The following is a 12,889-nucleotide window of genomic DNA, read 5'->3' on the forward strand; positions in this document are numbered from 1 at the left end:
AAAATACCTATTATGGACCCAAAAATAGTTATGACCCAAAAATAGCTATTATGGACCCAAAAATGCCATCAAGGCTTGAGGCCTCCATGAAGGACCCCAAATTTCCATTATAGACCCCAAAATGTCGCTCGTGGACCCAAAATCACCGTGACAGACCCAAGATCACCGCGATGGACCCAAACCCTCTGGAATTCACCCCAAAATTCCACCACAGATGGAAGGGCAGCAGGATGGACCAAAAATGACCCATTTGGACCCAAAATTCCAGCATCATCCTCGAGGATCCGTCCCGGACCCAAAAATCTCCGGTACGGACCCAAAAATCCAACCATTGGCGCCAGGGTCTGGGGTGTTGACCCAAAATCGCCGGAATTGAGCCCGAATCTTCCGCGTGGACTTAGAAATGGGGTGGACGATGTGTGGGGCTGAGGAGAGGTGGGGGGCAGGGAGAGCAGTGGGGCAGGGAGAGCTATAGGGCAACGGATAGCTGTGGGGCTGGGATAGCCGTGGGGCAGGGATAGCTGTGGGGCCAGGATAGCTGTGGGTCACAGTTACCTGTGGGGCAGGGATAGCTGTGGGGCCAGGAGAGCTGTGGGGCTGGGCTAGCCATGGGGCAGGAATAGCTGTGGGGCAGGGAGAGCTGTGGGTCGGGGTTAGCTGTGGGGCAGGGAGAGCTGTGGGTCTGGGATAGCCGTGGGGCAGGGATAGGTGTGGGGCAGGGAGAGCTGTGGGTCTGGGATAGCCATGGGGCAGGGATAGGTGTGGGGCAGGGAGAGCTGTGGGTCAAGGATAGCTGTGGGGCTGGGCTAGCCATGGGGCAGGAATAGCTGTGGGGCAGGGAGAGCTGTGGGTCGGGGTTAGCTGTGGGGCAGGGAGAGCTGTGGGTCTGGGATAGCCGTGGGGCAGGGATAGGTGTGGGGCAGGGAGAGCTGTGGGTCTGGGATAGCCATGGGGCAGGGATAGGTGTGGGGCAGGGAGAGCTGTGGGTCAAGGATAGCTGTGGGGCTGGGCTAGCCATGGGGCAGGAATAGCTGTGGGGCAGGGAGAGCTGTGGGGCAGGCACAGCTATAGGGCAACGGATAGCTGTAGGGCCAGGATAGCTGTGGGGCTGGGAATAGCTGTGGGGCAGGAATAGCTGTGGGGCAGGGATAGCTGTGGGTCACGGTTAGCTGTTGTTGAGGGCTAGCTGTGGGGCAGGGCTAGCTGTGGGTCGGGGTTAGCTGTGGGGCAGGGAGAGCTGTGGGTCTGGGATAGCCGTGGGGCAGGGATAGGTGTGGGTTGCGGTTAGCTGTGGGGCAGGGAGAGCTGTGGGGCAGGGATAGCTATAGGGCAACGGATAGCTGTGGGTCAAGGATAGCTGTGGGGCTGGGCTAGCCATGGGGCAGGAATAGCTGTGGGGCAGGGATAGCTGTGGGTTGGGGTTAGCTGTGGGGCAGGGAGAGCTGTGGGTCTGGGATAGCTGTGGGGCAGGGAGAGCTGTGGGTCTGGGATAGCCGTGGGGCAGGGATAGCTGTGGGTTGCGGTTAGCTGTGGGGCAGGGATAGCTATAGGGCAACGGATAGCTCTAGGGCCAGGATAGCTGTGGGGCTGGGAATAGCCGTGGGGCAGGAATAGCAATGGGGCAGGGAGAGCTATAGGGCAACGGATAGCTGTGGGGCTGGGATAGCCATGGGTCAGGGATAGCTGTGGGGCTGGGATAGCTGTGGGTTGGGGTTAGCTGTGGGGCAGGGAGAGCTGTGGGGCAGGGATAGCTATAGGGCAACAGATAGCTGAGGGGCCAGTATAGCTGTGGGTCGGGGATAGCCATGGGGCTGGGAATAGCTGTGGGGCAGGAATAGCTGTGGGGCTGGGATAGCTGTGGGTCATGGTTAGCTGCTGGTGAGGGCTAGCTGTGGGGCAGGGCTAGCTGTGGGGCAGGGAAAGCTATAAGGCAATGGATAGCTGTGGGGCTGGGATAGCTGTGGGTCAGGAATAGCTGTGGGGCAGGGAGAGCTGTGGGGTCAGACCTAGCTGTGGGGCTGGGATAGCCGTGGGGCAGGGCTAGCTGTGGGGCTGGGATAGCTGTGGGGCACAGAAAGCTGTGGGTCAGGGCTAGCAATGGGTCAGGGACAGCTGTGGGTCGGGGTTAGGTGTGGGGCAGGGAGAGCTGTGGGGCAGGGAGAGCTGTGGGTCAGAGCTAGCTGTGGGGCAGGGCTAGCTGTGGGGCAGGAATAGCTGTGGGGCAGGGCTAGCTGTGGGGCAGGCATAGCCATGGGTCAGGGATAGCTGTTGTTGAGGGCTAGCTGTGGGGCAGGGCTAGCTGTGGGCCTGGGAGATCTGTGGGGCAGGGATAGCCATGGGTTGGGAATAGCTGTGGGGCTGGGACAGCTGTGGGTCACGGTAACCTGTGGGGTCAGGGATAGCTGTGGGGCAGGGATAGATGTGGGGCAGGGACAGCCGTGGGGCTGGGGACAGCCATGGGGCAAGGGCTAGTTGTGGGTCAGGGCTAGCTGTGGGTTGGGGAGAGTTGTGGGGCTGGGATAGCTGTGGGGCAGGGCTAGCTGTGGGGCACAGAAGTCTGTGGGTCAGGGAGAGTGATGGGGCCGGCATAGATGTGGGTCGGGGATCACTGTGGGTCACGTTTAGCTGTGGGTCGAGGATAGCTGTGGGGCACAGAAAGCTGTGGGTCAGGGCTAGCAATGGGGCAGGGACAGTTGTGGGGCAGGGCTAGCTGTGGGGCAGGGATGGCTGTGGGGCAGGGATAACCATGGGGCAGATGATAGCGGTGGGGCAGAGATATCTATGGGGCAGGAACATCCTTGGTTCTGGGCATATCTGTGGGGCTGGATCTAGCCGTGGGTCAGGGACAGCCGTGGCGCTGGGGACTGCCGTGGGGCTAGAGATTGATGTTGACTTGGTGTCTCATCACCTCCCCATCCTATGGGGCAGGAGTTCTTCCCCCATCCTATGGGGCAGGAGTTCCTCCACTAACCCTATGGGGCAGAAGTTCTTCCCCCATCCTATGGGGCAGGAGATCCTCTGCTAACCCTATGGGGCAGGAATTCCTCCCCATCCTATGGGGCAGAAGTTCTTCCCCCATCCTATGGGGCAGGAAACCTTCTCCGCCCCACGGGACCGAGTTCCACCTGCCCCACCACTCGCCGTGGGGCTCGCCTGACCCCCTCCCTCTTCCTGCCCCACAGCCACCTCCTCGGCTCCCACCGTCTTCCCCCTCAGCGCTTGCTGTGGGGAGACCACCGGCCCGGTGACGGTGGCGTGTTTGGTGAGCGGTTACCTCCCCCCGCCCGTTACCGTCACCTGGGGCGGGGCCACCACCGGCGTCACCACCTTCCCCCTCACCCGCGACTCGGGCACCGGCCTTCACCGCCTCAGCAGTCAACTCTTCCTGCCCCACGGCGCCCACGACCAGACCTACACCTGCACCGTCACCCACCCCCCCAGCAGCAGCACCATCAACAAGAAGGTCAAAGGTAAAGGGGGGGGAGGGGGGGAGGGGGCGGGGGAGGGCCTCAAGACCCATTGGACGATGGAAGGTCCTCCCCCAGCCCCATAACTCATGGGGTGAGGTGGGATGTCCTCCAGTCCTGTTGGACCATGGAAGGTCCTCCCCCAGCCCCATAACTCATGGGGTGAGGTGGGACGTCCTCCAGTCCTGTTGGACCATGGAAGGTCCTCCCCCAGCCCCATAACTTCTTCAGTGGGGTGGGATGTCCCCAAGACCCATTGGATGATGGCAGCTCCTCCCCCAGCCCCATAGCTCATGGGGTGAGGTGGGATGTCCCAAAGACCCATTGGCCCATGGAAGCTCCTCCCCTCTTGCCATGACCCACGCCATGAGGTGGGATGTCCTCCAGACCCATTGGACCATGGAAGCTCCTCCCCCAGCCCCATAGCTCATGGGGTGAGGTGGGACGTCCTCCAGTCCCATTGGACCATAGAAGGTCCTCCCCCAGCCCCATAACTTCTTCAATGGGGTGGGACATCCTCCAAGACCCGTTGGCCCATGGAAGCTCCTCCCCCAGCCCCACAACTTCTTCAATGGGGTGGGACATCCCCAAGGCCCATTGGCCCATGGAAGCTCCTCCCCCAGCCCCATAACTCATGTGATGTCCTCCAAGACTCGTCGCCCTACGGAAAGTTCTGTCAGCCCCATAACTTCTTCCATGAGGTGGAACGTCCCCCGAGCCCCATTGGCCAATGGAAGCTCCTCCCCCAGCCCCCCCTAACTTCCTCCTCCTCCCTTCCCGCGCAGTGTGCAGAGGGCCGGCCACGCCCATCCCGCCCGAGGTCCAGATCCTCTACACCACTTCCTGCAGCCCCAAGTTGGACGAGGACTCGGTGGAGCTCTTCTGCCTCATCACCGGCTTCACCCCGGCCACCATAGAAGTGGAATGGTTGGTTGACGGCATCCCCGATCTTCTAACGGCCACTCAGACGTCGCCGCGGCGAGAAGAAGGTGCCGCCACCTACTCCGCCACCAGCCGTACCAACATCAGCCACACCGAGTGGTTGGAAGGGAAGACCTTCACCTGCCGCGTCAGACATCCCGCCTCCGGCACCATCATCCAGGACCACGCCCGGGCCTGCTCTGGTGAGGACGTGGGTATGGCACAGGGACGCCGGGGCGGGGAGGTGGCGCCGGTGGAGAAGGTCGCGTGGTCATGGTGGGTGGTGTCAGTGGAGAAGGTTGAGTGGTCGTGGTGGCACCGGTGGAGAAGGTTGAGTGGTCATGGTGGCACCGGTGGAGAAGGTTGCGTGGTTGTGGTGGCACCGGTGGAGAAGGTTGCGTGGTCGTGGTGGCACCGGTGGAGAAGGTTGTGTGGTTGTGGTGGCACCGATGGAGAATGTCACATGGTCGTGGTGGCACCGGTGGAGAAGGTTGTGTGGTCATGGTGGGTGGCACCGGTGAAGAAGTTCGCATGGTGGTGGTGACTGTCACCGGTGGAGAAGGTTGCGTGGTCACGGTGGCACCGGTGGAGAAGATCGTGTGGTTGGGGTGACACCAGTGGAGAAGGTTGCGTGGTCACGGTGGCACCGGTGGAGAAGATCGTGTGGTCATGGTGGCACTGGTGGAGAAGGTTGTGTGGTCATGGTGGCACCGGTGGAGAAGGTCGCATGGCCGTGGTGACTGTCGCCGGTGGAGAAGGTTGTGTGGTCATGGTGGGTGTCACCGGTGGAGAAGGTCACGTGGCCACAGTACGTTGGAGGACATTGCATGGCCGTGATGGGTGGCACCGGTGGAGAAGGTTGTGTGGTCATGGTGGGTGGTGCCAGTGGAGAAGGTCCCGTGGCCGTGGCCGGTTGCAAGACATTGCACGCCGATGGCGGCTCTCACCGGTGGAGAAGGTCGCGTGACCATGACGGCTTCCACTAGTGACACCCGTGCGGGATATTTCATGACCGCGGTGCCTTCCGGGAGGTCCCATGACCACGACGAGCCTCCCCAGTATCACCAGTAACCCCCACCCATGAGCACTGGGCAGGAGGAAGGGGACACCACCGCCCCTCCCCCCTCCTCACCTCCCCCACTCCCACCCGCAGGCCTGGAGCCCCCCAGCGTCAGCAACATCGTCCTCTACGTCCTCCCACCCAACGTGGCCGACCTCTACATCACCCGTAACCCCAAAGTCCGTTGTTTGGCCACCAACTTGCCGAGCGATTCCGGTTTCCAACTCTTCTGGATCAAGGAGAAACCGGGTGTCCTCAGTCCCGAATTCTTGGATCTCCAAGAACAATTTAACGGCACCTACACGGCCACCAGCACCTTGACCATCTCCACCCAAGACTGGGAAGCCGGCGAACGGTTCACCTGCATGGTGAAACACGACGAACTCCAGTTGCCGCTCAACAAGAGCATCTCCAGACGGGCAGGTGAGTGTCTTCTCCTCCAAACCACGCCCCCCCCCCACCCGAAAAAAACCACCAAACCCTTCTATTTTGGCCGACGCCGACCGTCTTCTTCTCGTAGGCAAGGTCTCCCCGCCTCTCATCTTCGTCTTCGCGCCTCACGCCGAGGAGATGACTCAAGCCAAAGTCACCCTCACTTGCATGGTTTACGGTTTCCAACCGGACAACGTCCAGGTCCAATGGTTGAAGAACCACGAGAACGTCGGCGAAGACCATTACGTCACCACGCCGCCGCTGAAGGACGGGCCGAAGGAGAGCACCTTCTTCATCTACAGCAAGATGATGATCCCCAAAGCCAGTTGGTTGGGCGGCGACACCTACACCTGCATGGTGGTTCACGAAGGGTTGCCCATGAGGTTCACCCAACGGCAGATCTCGAAGAGTCCCGGTAATTAAGGGGGTGGGGGGAGGGGAGACCCCCAACATCTTCAGCCCCCGCCCCATCGCTTTGGAGATGACCTTTGTGGCCGAGGAGTTTGCCGAGCTCGAAATAAAGCCAACCGGTCTCGTCTCGCACCGCCAAGGTCTCCGCGGCGTGGTGTCTTTCGGCGACGGTGGGAAGGGGGTTGGGTCAAGGCGGAGGTGGGAAGAGGAAGGGGGCGGGACAAGAAGGAAAAGGTTGACGCCGATTGGAGAAAGTGGGGCTTGGAGTCCCACCGAGGAGCACGGTTGCAACGTGGAAGGGGTTGGAGATGTTCTACCGAAAGATGGGGCCAAGGCCACACCCAGCCGCGGTTGAAGAGTCGGCCAAGGGGTGTGGTTAAAGGGTGGCCCAGCCAACCAGCTATCTCATTGGAGCATCTCCCAACCCTTCCATGGGGCCAATGGTGTCCTCTTCTCCAGAGGGGGCGTGGGCGGTGTCTCACGTGTCCTCCAACCCCTGGGTGGGGTTTTGGAGGTTGAAGCCGCCCATCCCACCCCGCCCACCCCAGGTGGGGGTTACTGGTGGTGCTGCCACGCCTTGGGGTGGGGCGAGGGTGGGGCCTGGTGGGAGGGGCGGAGGAGGAGAGGTCAGGGAGGTGGTTGAGTGGAAGGTGGATGGAGGAGTGATTGGTGATTGGATGGATGGGTGGTTGAGTGGTTGGTTGGTTGGATGGTTGGTTGGGTGGTTGGATGGTTGGATGGGTGGTTGGTTGGGTGGGTGGTTGGAAGGTTGGTTGGATGGTTGGTTGGTTGGTTGGAAGGTTGATTGGTTGGATGGTTGGTTGGTTGGTTGGAAGGTTGATTGGTTGGATGGTTGGTTGGTTGGATTATTGCTTGGAAGGTTGGATGGTTGGTTGGATGGTTGGAAGGTTGGTTGGATGTTTGGTTGGGTGGTTGGAAGGTTGGTTGGATGTTTGGTTGGCTGGATTATTGGTTGGAAGGTTGGGTGGGTGGGTGGGTGGATGGTTGGTTGGTTGGAAGGTTGGTTGGATGGTTGGTTGGTTGGAAGGTTGGTTGGATGGTTGGTGGGTGGTTGAAAAGTTGGTTGGTTGGGTGGGTGGTTGGTTGGTTGGGTGGTTGGAAGGTTGGTTGGATGTTTGGTTGGTTGGAAGGTTGGTTGGTTGGATGGTTGGTTGGTTGGAAGGTTGTTTGGATGGTTGGAAGGTTGGTTGGATGTTTGGTTGGCTGGATTATTGGTTGGAAGGTTGGGTGGGTGGGTGGGTGGATGGTTGGTTGATTGGAAGGTTGGTTGGATGGTTGGTTGGTTGGAAGGTTGGTTGGATGGTTGGTTGGGTGGTTGGTTGGTTGGAAGGTTGGTTGGATGGTTGGTGGGTGGTTGAAAGGTTGGTTGGGTGGTTGGAACGTTGGTTGGAAGGTTGGTTGGGTAGTTGAAGTTTGGTTGGATGGTTGGTGGGTGGTTGAAAAGTTGGTTGGTTGGGTGGGTGGTTGGTTGGTTGGGTGGTTGGAAGGTTGGTTGGTTGGGTGGTTGGTTGGATGTTTGGTTGGTTGGAAGCTTGGTTGGTTGGATGGTTGGTTGGTTGGATGGTTGGTTGGTTGGAAGGTTGGTTGGTTGGAAGGTTGGTTGGTTGGATGGTTGGTTGGAAGGTTGGTTAGGTGGTTGGAATGTTGATTGGATGGTTGGTTGGTTGGAAGGTTGGTTGGTTGGAAGGTTGGTTGGTTGGAAGGTTGGTTGGTTGGATGGTTGGTTGGAAGGTTGGTTAGGTGGTTGGAATGTTGATTGGATGGTTGGTTGGTTGGTTGGTTGGAAGGTTGGGTGGGTGTGTGGGTGGGTGGTTGGTTGGTTGGTTGGTTTGTTGGAAGGTTGGTTGGCTGGTTGGCCGGTTGGTTGGGTGGTTGGTTGATCGGTCAGTCGGCTGGCGATGGAGGAGGAGATGTCCGGGAGGTGGCTGAGTGGAGGGTGGGCGGGTTGGCTGGCTGGCTGCTGGATTGGTTAACGGATTGGTTGGCTGGATGGTCAGCTGGTTAACGGGCAGGTCGGTTGGTTGGATGGTCGGTTAAGTGGTTAAGGGGTTGGTTGGTTGGCCGGATGGTCGGCTGGCTGGTTGGTCGGTTAATGGGTTGGTTGGTTGGTTGGTTGGATGCTCAGTCGGCTGGTTGGTTGGTTGGTTTGACACTCAGGCAGCTGGTTGGTTGGTTGGTTGGCTGGCTGATTGGTTGGTTGCTGGGTTGGTTGGGGACAAGGAGACGGTGAGCGGCTGGTTGGGTGGGCTGGCTGCTTGGTTGGGTTCTGAGAGATGACACGGACGGGTGGGTGGTTGGATCGTTGGGTGGTTGGTTGGATGGTTGGTTGGTTGGTTGGAAGGTTGGTTGGTTGGATGGTTGGGTGGATCGTTGGGTGGTTGGTTGGATGGTTGGATGGTTGGTTGGATCGTTGGGTGGTTGGTTGGATCGTTGGGTGGTTGGTTGGATGGATGGATGGTTGGTTGGATCGTTGGGTGGGTGGTTGGATGGGTGGGTGGGTGGTTGGTTGGTTGGTTGGAAGGTTGGATTGTTGGTTGGATGGTTGGTTGGCTGGATGGTTGGCTGGATGGCTGGATGGTTGGATCGTTGGGTGGCTGGTTGGATGGTTGGTTGGTTGGTTGGTTGGATCGTTGGGTGGTTGGTTGGTTGGATGGTTGGTTGGATCGTTGGGTGGTTGGTTGGATGGTTGGATGGTTGGTTGGATCGTTGGGTGGTTGGTTGGCTGGGTGGTTGGTTGGATGGTTGGAAGGTTGGATGGTTGGTTGGATCGTTGGGTGGTTGGTTGGATGGTTGGATGGTTGGTTGGATCGTTGGGTGGTTGGTTGGCTGGGTGGTTGGTTGGATGGTTGGAAGGTTGGATGGTTGGTTGGATCGTTGCGTGGTTGGTTGGATGGTTGGATGGTTGGTTGGATCGTTGGGTGGTTGGTTGGATGGTTGGTTGGTTGGAAGGTTGATTGGTTGGATGGGTGGCTGGTTGGATGGTCGGTTGGTTGGATGGTTGGATGGTTGGTTGAAGTCTACCGAGCTGGCTGGAGACCTCAGGGCAGGACAACCGGCCGGCCGGCCAATCCCCGGGGCCCCAAAAATGACCCTCAAAAGAAGGCGGAGCCATCCCCACCCTCCCTTGACCCCGCCCCCTTCTTCTCCTCAACAGGAGCCGACGTCTCGGCCGAGATTTGCTCGGAAGACGCCGACAAGGACCTGGACGGTCTTTGGGCAACCGTCACCGTCTTCATCACCCTCTTCCTCCTCAGCGTCTGCTACAGCGCCACCGTCACCCTCTTCAAGGTGAGCGGCGAGGTCATGACCTTGGGTGGGGCCGTGACCTTGGGCGGGGCCCTTGGGGGGAACAACCCTACCTTGACCCGCCCCCTTTCTTTTGCCCCACCCACTCCCCCTCTCCCAGGTCAAGTGGCTTTTCTCCACCGTCCTTCACCTCAAACAAACGTCTGGCTCCGCCTACCGGGACGTCCTTAAGGAGGCGGTTTAGGGCGGAGCCTCCCCAAACGCCCCTTTTTTCACCCCAAAATGGGGTGGGGGGGGCGTGTCCCCGCCCACCCCTCACTCCCCTCAATAAACCCATCGGCCTTGAACCCCCCGCCCCGGGGAGTCGGTCTTTGTTCTGCGGAGGGGGGCGGGATTCGGGGCGCTATGGGGTGCTATGGGGTGCTATGGGACACAAAGGGTGCTATGGGGTGCGATAGGGTGCTATGGGGCACGATAGGGTGCTATGGGGTGCGATAGGGTGCTATGGGGCACGATAGGGTGCTATGGGGTGCAATAGGGTGCTATGGGGCATGATAGGGTGCTATGGGGTGTGATAGGGTGCTATGGGGCACAATGGGGCGCTATGGAGTGCTATGGGACACAAAGGGTGCTATGGGGCACAGTAGGGTGCTATGGGGCACAATGGGGCGCAGTAGGGTGCTATGGGACACAAAGGGTGCTATGGGGCACAGTAGGGTGCTATGGGGCACAATGGGGCGCTATGGGGTGCTATGGGACACAAAGGGTGCTATGGGGCGCGATAGGGTGCTATGGGGCACAGTAGGGTGCTATGGGGTGCAATAGGGTGCTATGGGGCGTGATAGGGTGCTATGGGGTGTGATAGGGTGCTATGGGGCACAATGGGGCGCTATGGAGTGCTATGGGACACAAAGGGTGCTATGGGGCACAGTAGGGTGCTATGGGGCACAATGGGGCGCAGTAGGGTGCTATGGGACACAAAGGGTGCTATGGGGTGCGATAGGGTGCTATGGGGCACGATAGGGTGCTATGGGGCATGATAGGGTGCTATGGGGTGTGATAGGGTGCTATGGGGCATGATAGGGTGCTATGGGGTGTGATAGGGTGCTATGGGGCACAATGGGGCACTATGGAGTGCTATGGGACACAAAGGGTGCTATGGGGCGCGATAGGGTGCTATGGGGCACAGTAGGGTGCTATGGGGCACAATGGGGCGCTATGGGGTGCTATGGGACACAAAGGGTGCTATGGGGCGCGATAGGGTGCTATGGGGTGCGATAGGGTGCTATGGGGCACGATAGGGTGCTATGGGGTGCGATGGGGTGCGATAGGGTGCTATGGGGCACGATAGGGTGCTATGGGGTGCAATAGGGTGCTATGGGGCATGATAGGGTGCTACGGGGTGTGATAGGGTGCTATGGGGCACAATGGGGCGCTATGGAGTGCTATGGGACACAAAGGGTGCTATGGGGCGCGATAGGGTGCTATGGGGCACGATAGGGTGCTATGGGGCACAGTAGGGTGCTATGGGGCACAATGGGGCGCTATGGGGTGCTATGGGACACAAAGGGTGCTATGGGGTGCGATAAGGTGCCACGGGGCACAATAGGGTGCTATGGGGTGCAATAGGGTGCCATGGGGCACAGTAGGGCGCTATGGGGCACAATGGGGCGCTATGGGGTGCTATGGGACGCAAAGGGTGCTATGGGGCACGATAGGGTGCTATGGGGCACAGTAGGGTGCTATGGGGCACAATGGGGCGCTATGGGGTGCTATGGGACACAAAGGGTGCTATGGGGCGTGATAGGGTGCTATGGGGCATGATAGGGTGCTACGGGGCACAGTAGGGTGCTATGGGGCACAATGGGGTGCTACGGGGAGCTATGGGGCGTTATGGGATGCAAAGGGTGCTGTGGGGCATGGTAGGGTGCCATGGGGCATGATAGTGTGCTATGGGGCACAATGGGGTGCTACAGAGCACAATAGGGTGCTGTGGGGTGCTATGGGCTGCAAAGGGTGCTATAGGGCATGACAGGGTGCTATGGGGCACAGTAGGATGCTATAGGGTGCTATGGGGTGAAAACGGTGCTATGGGGCATAATAAGGTGCTATGGGGCATGATAAGGTGCTATGGGGCACAACAGGGTGCTATGGGGCACAGTAGGGTGCTATGGGGCACGGTAGGATGCTATGGGGTGCGATAGGGTGCTATGGGGCACAGGGTTCTATGGGGCAGAATGGGGTGCAGGGTACAATGGGGCGCAATGGGATGTAATGGGGTGCTATGGGGTGCAGGGTGTGCTATAGGGTGCTTTAGCGTGCTATAGGGCACAGTGGAGTGCTATGGGGCGTGACAGGGTGCTATGGGGTGCGATAGGGTGCTACGGGGCACGGTAGGGTGCCATGGGGTGCTATGGGGCACAATGGGGCACAGTAGGGTGCTATGGGGCACAATGGGGTGCTATGGGGCACAGGGTGCTATGGGGTGCTGGGTGATACGGGGTGTAATGGGGTGTTATGGGGCACTATGGGGTGCGATAGGGTGCTATGGGGTGCTATGGGGTGCTATGGGTTGCAAGGTGCAATGGGGCACAGTGGGGTGCTATGGGGTGCCGGGTGTGCTATGGGGTGCTTTAGGGTGCTATGGGGTGCTATGGGGTGCTATGGGGCACTATGGGGCACGATAGGGTGCTATGGGGTGCAATAGGGTGCTATGGGGTGCTATGGGGTGCAGGGTGTTTTAGGGTTCTGTGGGGCACTATGGGGCATGATAGGGTGCTATGGGGTGCAATAGGGTGCTATGGGGTGCAGGGTGCTTTAGGGTGCTATGGGGCACAATGGGGTGCTATGAAGTGCTATGGGGCGCGATAGGGTGCTATGGGGCGCAGGGTGTAATGGGGTGTAATGGGGTGCTTTAGGGTGCTGTGGGGCACAATGGGGTGCTATGGGGCACTATGGGGCATGATAGGGTGCTATGGGGTGCTATGGGGTGCAGGCTGCTTTAGGGTGCTATGGGGCACAATGGGGCATGATAGGGTGCTATGGGGCACAATGGGGTGCTATGGGGCTGCCAAGGCCCCGCAGTGGGTGCTGGGTGCTCCCCTGGGACCAACCTGGGTGCCGGGTGGGAAAGGGGAAGTTGGGGGGGTTGGGGTGGGGGAGGGGCCCCATTGCATCATTTCCCAGAGAGCCGTGGGGCAGAGGAGCAAGGGCTCCACGCCGTGGCTATGGGGCAGGAGAGGGCTCGCCGTGGGGCAGAGGGTCTGGAGCCGCAAGCCACGCCGGTAGGGCCGGACGCCTTTTCTGTGGGGCTGGGAGGTGTGGGGCGGGG

General features: G+C 59.8%; 1 gene segment (V, D, J or C); it reads left to right on the forward strand.

The window, feature by feature from the left end:
* The first annotated feature begins 2,250 nt into the window (after positions 1-2,250).
* On the forward strand, positions 2,251-6,303 carry LOC138682633 (Ig gamma chain C region-like). The segment is given in 5 exon segments: positions 2,251-2,254; positions 3,183-3,470; positions 4,253-4,591; positions 5,542-5,871; positions 5,969-6,303. Coding segments are annotated over 5 exon segments (1,296 nt in total).
* The last annotated feature ends 6,586 nt before the right edge of the window (positions 6,304-12,889 follow it).

The sequence above is a fragment of the Haliaeetus albicilla genome, chromosome 29, assembly GCF_947461875.1.
Source record: "Haliaeetus albicilla chromosome 29, bHalAlb1.1, whole genome shotgun sequence".
In the NCBI taxonomy this organism is placed as follows: Eukaryota; Metazoa; Chordata; class Aves; order Accipitriformes; family Accipitridae; genus Haliaeetus; species Haliaeetus albicilla.